The sequence below is a fragment of the Leuresthes tenuis genome, unplaced genomic scaffold, assembly GCF_036924035.1.
Source record: "Leuresthes tenuis unplaced genomic scaffold, fLeuTen1.0.hap1 SCAF_15, whole genome shotgun sequence".
NCBI lineage: Eukaryota > Metazoa > Chordata > Actinopteri > Atheriniformes > Atherinopsidae > Leuresthes > Leuresthes tenuis.
Genome location: NW_027325369.1, coordinates 20,214,474 through 20,224,433, shown reverse-complemented (window position 1 = coordinate 20,224,433; position 9,960 = coordinate 20,214,474). Strand labels below are relative to the sequence as shown.

At 42.1% G+C, this 9,960-nt stretch overlaps 1 protein-coding gene and 1 long non-coding RNA gene across 4 annotated transcripts; one reads left to right on the top strand and one right to left on the bottom strand.

Annotated features, from left to right (window-relative positions):
- Nucleotides 1-687: 687 nt before the first annotated feature.
- On the top strand, nt 688-5,542 carry vgll2b (vestigial-like family member 2b). 3 transcript variants are annotated; one of them, XM_072365755.1, is made up of 4 exons: nt 688-890; nt 1,393-1,738; nt 3,506-3,924; nt 4,518-5,542. In XM_072365755.1, the coding sequence occupies exons 2-4, from the start codon at nt 1,438-1,440 to the stop codon at nt 4,701-4,703; spliced, it is 906 nt and encodes a 301-aa protein (XP_072221856.1). In that variant the 5' UTR covers nt 688-890; nt 1,393-1,437; the 3' UTR covers nt 4,704-5,542. The 3 variants fall into 3 exon arrangements, with proteins under 3 accessions (XP_072221856.1, XP_072221854.1, XP_072221855.1); XM_072365753.1 differs by having other exon boundaries at nt 688-1,017; XM_072365754.1 differs by having other exon boundaries at nt 688-1,017; nt 3,506-3,958; nt 4,518-4,658.
- LOC140270571 (uncharacterized) lies at nt 1,998-6,278 on the bottom strand. Its single transcript, XR_011907716.1, has 3 exons — nt 6,175-6,278; nt 2,491-2,773; nt 1,998-2,264 (listed from the first exon to the last, which is right to left on the bottom strand). It is a non-coding gene; the product is annotated as an uncharacterized lncRNA (long non-coding RNA).
- Between the last annotated feature and the right edge of the window lie 3,682 nt (nt 6,279-9,960).

Below are 9,960 nucleotides of genomic sequence, written 5' to 3'. Positions count from 1 at the left end.
CTGATAGGTGATAATTTGTCATAGATTTGTGCAGAGTCCCTTTCTCCTCCATGTTGGTATGACCAGTGTATGCAACCTATAGTTGACACCTATGTGTCATTCTGGGAACACACTAAATACTTCAGATGACTTGGGGGTTTACTTGGCAACCGATGGCTGTTTTAAGACCATGGATACACTTTCAGCTTGGACTCAGAACAAAGTTTTCAAGCGTCCATAGTACATGGAGATTAATAAAAAAGTCAAAGAACCACATGCATCATGTGGTCATTGTTGTGTTGCTGGTTAGGTCAGTGACTTCTTCTAAATCTATTTGTGTAACTGGATGACATATTGAAACTATTTTTGACACCAGGAATAAGATGTTGGGGGTGGGGCACAAATCGTCACAAGTTGTTTCCAAGTTTTCTAGAAAACACTCACCCATGTTTGATATTTGACTGTGAATGTTGCATCCCTCCACCTTGACCTGATTTATTGATTTGATATATGATCTGCACGCTTTTAGCTTTTAGGCAATTCATTTTTCTTTATAAAATGAAGAAATCCGTTTGCAGGTAAGTAGTAAATTATCTGCATATAGATCTGGTGTAAGAAGGAGTGTTGGTGGTGGTGATAATGGGGGGGGGGGGGGGACGGCTGGTAAAGATGGGAGGGGTTGACTCAGAGATGTACAGGACAGGACAGGGCACACTGATGCTTGCTTCATAAACCTCACTGCATTTTGCTACCGCAGCTGTTGTGGCGCACGCTGGGAGCGGAGAGGTGCGCTCTTTCTGGAGCGGCTATGTCAAGTCTGGCACGGGTTTTTTTTCACGCGGATCGGCGATCGCTGAGCCCGTTTATCGTCGTCTAAAACACGGAATGTTGTCGCATTCTCGCTCACTAAGGTCGGTTTCAAAAGAACAGTGAAGACATCGCTCATTTACCATGAGCTGTTTGGATGTTATGTACCCAGCCTATGGACATTACGCACCGTACGCACCGACTGCTCCTGCTTTTATCAATAGCTTACAGGTAGGAAGTGAGAAAATATTTAAACGTTCCAATGATAGTTTTTATTTTCAAGACAGATGAGGGTAACTGAGACGAGCTTGTGCGTAAAAGCATATTATCCGATTTATACAAATGTATTTTAAAAAAAGTTTTGGATTCAAGAATGAAATTTAATTACTAAGTAATTCTTTAGCAAATTTCTGTAAATGCGGTGACTGGGTCGTATCTTAGCTCAAGCACGCATGTTTGCGCGCACGCAGACACATGCCAGTGCTGCCACACACAAAACATTGTGTCAAAATGTCTCATGCTCAGCTCCTGAAGCGTTCTCTGCAACACCTGTCTTAACCCTCTCCCTGCTCCTCCTCCCCCTCTTGTCTAACCTCCCCCCAACAGGCTCCCACAGGTCTGAGCAGCACTTTGCCGCGCAGCCGGGATTTTATGAACACTCCCAGCGTTCCCGAAGGGATGTCTGGGGGCCCAGGCACTGGAGGATCAACTTCCTCCACATCTTCATCCAGCTCTTCTTCTTCTTCTTACACCCCTGCGGCATCAAGGCCAGAGGACGGCCCAAAGGGGAAGCAGGAGGCCCCCGAGGCAGAATACCTAACTTCTCGCTGTGTACTCTTCACTTACTACCAAGGAGACATCAGCAGCGTGGTGGATGAGCACTTCTCCAGGGCCCTCAGCTCCTATATGGATGGAGAGGGCAAGCGACGAGTGCCAGACCAACAGGGCACAGGTATATGGCATTAATGTTAATAAAAATAAGGGTGCACATTTGTTCTTGTGTCAGTAATGCAAACTTGCAGTGCAAATTAGATAATCTGGTACATATTCAACATTTTTCAGTAAAGATAGATATGGTTTTCAAATATTGTAGATAACAGAAAATACCATTTGGGTTGGTTACACTCCATGATGTAATGATAAAGACAGTTTTAACAACAAAAAAAAGCTACTACAGTGAATTCAGTTAGGTGAATGGAGATAAGGTGGTTACTCTCTTCATCTACATTGCATATTCCTCCCTCAGAGGACAGAAGGCAAAGTTGTCGCAGTTAGGGTGTCTTGTATTTTTGAGGCCACACAGGGTGAGCTGACAGCTCTGCAGACCACAGCAGAGGGTCAGACAGGTGATGTGATCAGGTGACATGATTGAAGGGTCGCTTGTGGGAACTGTTGTCTGTGGCGAGGTCATAAAGTCATGCAGGTCAGGAGTTTTGGGCAATCGATAGGGACTGATCTTATTCCGAGTGGGCTAAAAACTTGAAGAAAGACCGAATGGAAAAAAATACAGTCTTGTGTGTTGCTGATTTTGGATAGTTATTCAAGACTCTGAAAGGTATCATAGACAATTTATTTGGCTAAGATTTAACATATCATACATATGTATGTCATAGCAACCTTGTGGACCTTAAAAAATTGTTTGTATATTCTTAGTTTTTTTTTCTTTGATTGAAACAACAAACAATTGAAAATCTTCTGGAGCACCTTTCTACCAGCAGGTTGAGGATATCCCTTAGATATCCATGTAGGGCCTGCAGCCTCCACTCACTCCCTCGTGCTGCTGTGGCCGTAGTCTCTTTCCTTGTTCAGCCGGACGTCTTCATTTCGGCACTGACACACGCTCCCTGCCTCACAACAGATGCTATGTTTATACATGGCCGTAAGCGCACAGTCTCGCTGGCGTATCCCCTTCAAACGTCTCCATGGCTGCCATTCTGACTCTCGCTCCAGCTCTTGCCCCACAATGGTTGCACAGTCAGTTGCCTGCCTGCCAGTCAGATTTATATATGTTGCGGTCAGCGTGATAGGCGCAGTGGGAAACACTACCTCCCAGGGTGAAGCATGGTGTCTTTTTTCAGAGGAATAGCTAAATATAAAATGATACTGCTAAAAACATAGTATGGCTTGCTGACATTTTGTCAAGGGCGAGGAGAGAGTGGGAGGGGGCCGAGAAAACAACAGGTGGGGGTGCGAAAGACAGAAGAGAGGGGCAGTGGGTGCTAACATGGGGCCAGAATTGCTCATCTGTGTGTGTGTGTGCGCTTTAGTGTGTTGGTAGACTTTCAGGAGTACTGGGCTGACATGAGAGTGAGAGGTGTCACCATAGCAAGTGATTTAAGACTCTGTGAGCCTTGGGCTGCCTCCAGGTTACAGCGTCTGCCTTATATAGAATTCTTGGATACAGGAACGTCTCTCTTTCTACCTTGCTCTCTCTTTCTCGCTTGCTCTGTCTGCGAGAACGTGGTTATGTTTATTTCTGTGTCTTGTTGGGGCTGGGGCTGTGTGACAGTATGATCCAATAGGGAAGATATCTGGGCCCGAGGGTGTAATAGTCATGGGAGTGACATCTATGTTTTTGTATGTGTTTCTCATCTTGCACAGTTCGAGCCTGTGCATTTGCTTCTATAAATCAAGTGATTCACTACAAAGTGTTGCAACTGTTCTTGACTTGGCCTCTAAGTGTTTTTTGTTAACCCCTGTTTCCTCCCTCCCCCATTAGACACTCCTTCACCTAGCAGCCGACGAAGCTTCCCCCCGTCCTTCTGGGACAGCAGCTACTCATCACCTCAGAGCCGCCCCCACTGTGAGACGGGTGCACCGTCCTATTCCATAGATCCATACACATCGGGGCTACATCCGGGCCTTCCGCACCCTCATGCTCATCCTCATCCACACGCTCATCCTCACCCCCACTCCCACCCTCACCCTCCGGAGAGCTGGGGATATCCTCAGGCACAGGCCTATGGCCCCCCACGGCCTCTTCATGAACTGTATTCCCCGTCAGCTTTGGAGCCCCACTACGGGCCCCTGCTCATGCCCACTGTGAGGCCGCCTCATCTCCCTACCTTGCCAAGCCACTATGAAGTAAGCAAGCTGGAGCCCACCGCCTCGTGGCCCAGCCTGCTTCCACCTGGAGATGTAAGCCAGACTCTGGCGCTCAACATGGATGCAGGTATCCACTCAACAATGTCTGGCTTTTTGACTATTTTTTTTTACATAAAATAAGTAATTCCTTATTTACAATTTAGAAGCTATAATCATCCCAGATATGAAAATAGGAACATCCAAGGCCAGACACTGACACTTCAGTGTAGGTACAAAAATATGACAAACACATGTGTTTTAGCACTTGTAATTACTGCAAGGCTTCATAATCTGAATTGATAATGTTAAAATAATTTAATCAATAGACTAAAGAAGCAAAAAATTTATACTTAAAACCTTTCACATTAACGTACAAACTCCAGCACAAAAATCTGTATCACCTTTCTATTCTGAGTGCCTATTAACTGCATGAAACACATGCACAGATCCAAATATTCTATGTAAATTAGCCCCGCGTACACTGTGCTGACACACACACAAACACACAATACATCATAATCATCAGAGAAGTTGCCCCCCCCCACCTCTAAAACAGGATGTTTGGCCAAAGTAGGCTCCATGACAACCTGTGTTCTGTTGTTCGCTGTTGTCGTCCTCATTGTTTCCCTGTCTTTTTCTTTCCGCAGGCCTCCAGCAGCACAAGAAAGGCAAGGAGCTATACTGGTTCTAACGAGCCCTTCAGTCACACTGACCTGCCATTACTAGATCCAATTAGTCCCTGGACCTGCTCTGCTATTGAAGCAGCGTGTGTCTTTATCCCCCTTCACACACACTGCATCCCCATCTATCCACCCCCTTCTCTCTGCTCTTAGCCTCCCCTGCCAGTATAGAACCTTGCTCCAGGTCGACATGTGTGCACCATGGAGATAAAGCAGAAAGAGGGAAAGAGGGAGTGACAGAGTGTCTGAACTGGCTACAACCTGTGCTCTGCTCTCTCTTTCTTCATCTCCTGTCGCTGCTGGTGCAACACAGACCCTGGCAAGGTGCAAGCTACAGTGACCTGTTTGGACTGAGAGAGACGGGATCACAACAGACTTTTGCAGGGGACAGAGAAACAGACGGATGAATGGAGGGGCAGAGGGATGAATAGCAGCGAGTAGGGATTTCCTCCAATGTCCCCGGTTATCTCTGTTTTTGGCTCTGTGTTGGTACAGTCGTTGTTTATTATCCACTTATCTGCATTTCACAAATGCAACATGCAGCGATATCCAAGAGCCAAAATGATGGCGGTTTATGCTTTGTGACTGTCAACATGAGGCCTTTTTTTGGTTTTTATCATTCAATATTTTGCTCTAAAATAAACTGTTTTTATTTATTGGTGTTAATGTGCATCTCTCAGATGATTGGTTGTCTGAAATGACTGTGGTTCAGTTTATTGTGTTTCCAGACGAGGAGGGTGATAAAACTGCCCATGCCACATGCTTTTGGTGGTGTTTCCCATCCAGCTTATATCAGAATATTGTCAGTCATTCATCAAAAACATGTAAAAAATGATTCAATCTGACCCTTCTCGGATGAGACTGTATTTTCAATTTGATGATGTTCCAATTTAGCTCTCTTCCTCCATCATTCTAGGATGTTTTGAATTTGGACTTTCTGAATATTTTTTTTTGTGTGTGTGCGTTTCATTTCTCATTTGTGTTGTCCAATGGTAACGTCAAGTCAATAAATATTTTTATGATACATTGTCAGATCTCTTGGATGTTTATCTTCCTCAACATTGGAAGTAATAGCAGCTAACACATATAAGGGACATTGTGTGTAAGTGTAGTCGAACAAACGTATGAATACTTCTAGATTAGCTTAAAGAAATTAGGCACGCTATTGTGAAGAGTGTAACTGGTAAGCAGCACAGGTTTTGTGGAGGCCTTGAGATCAGTTTCTGACTATGCACACTGATGAATGAGCTGCTTTTTGAGTGACTGTGGAAAGACAGTAGCACAGCCAGATGTGATCAAGGTTACTCTGCACTCCTCACTACTTATTTTAAAGGCCTTCCATTTGAATTCCTGCTCACATTCACACTTTGTCACCTATAAAGTGGGAACGAGTGGTGAATGCCAGCAATGTGTAACCAGAGAAGCCAGCCATCCCAGCAATGCCCCAAATGTTGCTGTGTTATTGATCCAATAATCAGATTATGTGCTAAGGTATGCCAGTCTACGCAACTGTCACAATTTAGTGGCTGTTACATTATATGTGAACCCCTCTTGAGAGTAGCCAACTATGTGATTGGCTTTAAGCTGAGGAAACATGTAACGTAATGAAATTAGAAGAGTTTACCAGGCATAGCTTTCTCCTCACTTTCCAATTCCAGCCATCTTATTGCCCTTTCCGACTGGCATTTCGTGTCCCACCTGACCTTCAGGGATCTACTCCATAGTTATGCTTCTGAAGAATTTTGTCACATTATATTTCTTAACTGTCAATAAACCCCGCATAACATCCATAGTTTACATTTCGACCACTGCATACTGTAGTAGTTACACAAAGCTCCATAAAAATAAATTAATAATGAGCGTTGTTACATTTTTTTTTGGCATATAAAAGAATTAGCATGCTGAAGCAGCTAATGTAGCAGTGTGACATGGACGCTATTTTACTGTCAATATACATTTAGTTGGATGGGAGACGCATATCCAACATATGTGAAAAGTCTGTGGAAACGCTGCCATCTCCTGGTATGTTTTAAATACTGCAAAAGCTACCCGTCTGACCATGAGAAGGAGATGTTCATATCAGCTGTAACATGAAGTAAGCATGTCTTTCCTGCAGTCAGTGACAAGCTAATGCAAATAGGTTGTGTTTGCTCCAGTTGTGTTGTCAGCAGATTGAAAGAGTCCTTGGTGTCAGATTTCGTAAATGCGCATGTCACTGCCTGGCTACTGGGGAGAGACCAAAAAAAAAAAAGTAAAAGAATTATGAAGACAAATCAAAATCATGAGTATTAAACTGTGTCATTTTCAGTTGAAAAAGTTTTTGAAAAAATGTCCTTGTACAATAAACCTTAAAATAGGGAAGGGAGTGTCATAGCCTGGTATCGCTTGAGTAATGATGACAGATGTCTCTCTCAGCTGTTTCAATGTTTTAGTCACAGTTCATAGTAAGACAATTCACATGGTAAAAAAGACATCAGAGAATGTGACTGGTCACTGATGGAAGTCACATCTGTAATATGCAGAATCACATCGAAAAACTGTTCCTATAAAGGAGCTGAAACAAACAATTAGAAATCGGTTTTAGATAATTAAGAAAAATAGCTGATAGTAATGTGATCCAAAACTATAGATTTTTTTAATTGATCATTCATTTTAATCTGGGACTAAACCATGAAGTTAACTGTTATTCCATTCCCTCTTATTTTTGAAAAATATACCAAACAGCCAGCCGTTAACTGACTGCAGCAGAACACGGTGGCTTACCATGACTTTGGAGTTAAGGTGACAAATATTAAATGATGTCACAAGCAAAACATGTGCTACACAAAATGGAGATGGCGGTGAAAGACATGGAAACTCCTTTTTTTCCACGCGCAGTTACTTGGTTTCAGTTTTGTCTTTGCAGAATCAGCTAAGTCGCTCCACTAAACATGTTTGCACATCTGCTAAAAACAGGCTCACACGTTCTAACTCAATGTATTTTTCAGTGAACAGAAGCACACACAAACCTTGATCTATGAACTTGGACAGTACATCTCCCATTCTTGAATTTGCTGTTCTGCCGACTCATGACTTGATCTTGTCACATGACTGTTGTAAATGTTTTATAGAGGTTAGGTTAGGTCATACCCGGGGGTAGAGTTGACTGCTTACACACACACATACACACAAACAACACTGACAGAGACAGTGAACATAACAGTGCCCCAGAGCTCCAGAGCATGGCATGAATTACAACCATTTTCCTGGATATAGCATGGCAACAGCGTTTCCCAACTTTTCCTCTTTGCTAATCATAGAGGGTGAGAAAGCAAGAATTTTCTAAACTCACTTGGTAGGAATTGTGAGCTTGACAAACTTTAAAAGTACTAAACATTTATCTATTTTAAACTAAACTGCACATCTAATGTACTTTTTGCTCTACTACATGATGTACTACCTAATGGGTGAGTCCATATTATACTACACACTGTTCTAACTTATATGCTCAAGGATATGGATTGCTTAGGAGCCACATTAATCTTCTTGGGGTCCCCACAATAAATGTTTTTGGGAAGCACTGGCGTGTCATTCAGCTACAGCAGCAAAATGCTGCCTACAATTTGATACAGCATATACACAAGTACAATATACACAAGTGTGTGCACTCCTGTGCAATATCAAGTTACATGTCACATGATTTAAAACCATCATGCATATGACTGCATAGTGTTCATGCTGACGGGAGTATTTAGCCTTGAGAAGAATAAAAAAGACACTCATAAAGATGTTATGATGTTAGAATTCAGGATTCAAAGTTGAAATGCAGGGCAACAAAAAGTTAATTTACCTGTGATCACTAGCACAGCTGTGATTTCCATTTAGCCTGTTTGCACCAACAGTTGTAAATAAAAAGCGTTAATACCAGAACGCTTTCAATTTTGGAGCAATGGGCTGTGTCTGTGTGAGTTTTCACACAGATGGAAAACAATACCGGAGGAGCAGGGACCAGCTAAAAAAATTAGACAAGACACAGCTGCTGCAGTAATCACAGAGTAAAAAAAGTAATGTGCCACAGAACCAGAACATATCTGAGCAGCAGTGGCTGTCCCTCTTAAATTATGATTCACTCGCACAAACTAGTTTTGAAAAACAGGCACGCAGGCTCAGCACAGGGTTTAATCAATGGAAATTGGAGTTTCTGTTAAAGCTCAGTGTGAAGGACATGGCATAATGTCAGCCTCTGTGGATGATGTGCAAGAAAAACAAACATCTTCTTACACCTTTCTATCTTAAGCAGCATTAAATATTGCAGCAGTTTGTACTACAGCAAATCCTCTGTGAAATCGGATGATACGAGCCTGCCTTTACATTCAATGCACATAAGTTAACCTCAAACACCCATGACCTTGTTGATTCGCTGGTTGTTTATCCTTAGACCTCTTTTAGAACATACTAACCATACAGAGAACACACCACAAGACCTGACATTTTGGACATGCTTTACAAATCAACAACAATTTCAAGAAATTATTCTTCACTTGCTGCCTCATAAATTTAATCCCTTGACAGGTGCCCTGTGTAAAGAGGAGATCAATGTTATTTACTTCACATGTAAGAAGCTTCGTTGTTGTTACCGACGGGTGTATATAAGTCATGGGGTCATTTTTCTGCTGTATGGTACTTTTGACACTTTGTACAATATACTCATGAACTGCCTGGCATTTCCTGAGAACAGATGACACTGTCAACGTTTTGAGTTTTAGTCACAGTTTACAATAAGACAATTTATACCTTAACCCACACATAGCCTCAGAGATAGCAGATCATGTGACTGATTACTGCTGGAAGTCCCGTTTGCAATATGCAGAATTAAATTAAAAAAAAGAAAAACTGTTCATATAAATGAGCTATTACAACTATAAGAGATGTCACATGACAGTTCTAAATGTTTTATAGAACTTTTTTAAATAAACAGTTCCCTTGTGTTTTACCATGCATAGTATGGTAAAGTATTAGTACACCAAAACAGTATCAAACTTCTGCAACATATTAATCATTTTGGCTGTCTTTATAATTTGACACTATTTCAGTTTTGTGTCAGTAACTGTAAAACATATTACTTATAGGTAGGAGCCCAGGCTTGTGTGCAAACGTCAGATCACAGAGTTCACTCAGTTTTTTTGTGGGACACCAGCAACAAAACAGGAAGATACAAGTCAATGGAAATTGGAGTTTCTGTTAAAGCTCAGTGTGAAGGACATGGCATAATGTCAGCCTCTGTGGATGATGTGCAAGAAAAACAAACATCTTCTTACACCTTTCTATCTTAAGCAGCATTAAATATTGCAGCAGTTTGTACTACAGCAAATCCTCTGAGAAATCGGATGATATGAGCCTGCCTTTACATTCAATGCACATAAGTTAACCT

What these genes read in the sequence shown, in the direction of transcription:
- vgll2b (XM_072365753.1), top strand. Translation starts at nt 931, where the DNA reads ATGAGCTGTTTGGATGTTATGTACCCAGCCTATGGACATTACGCACCG. An exon ending in CTTTTATCAATAGCTTACAG is followed by an intron (nt 1,018 to 1,392) that starts GTAGGAAGTGAG and finishes TCCCCCCAACAG; the next exon opens with GCTCCCACAGGTCTGAGCAG. An exon ending in GCCTGCTTCCACCTGGAGAT is followed by an intron (nt 3,925 to 4,517) that starts GTAAGCCAGACT and finishes TTCTTTCCGCAG; the next exon opens with GCCTCCAGCAGCACAAGAAA.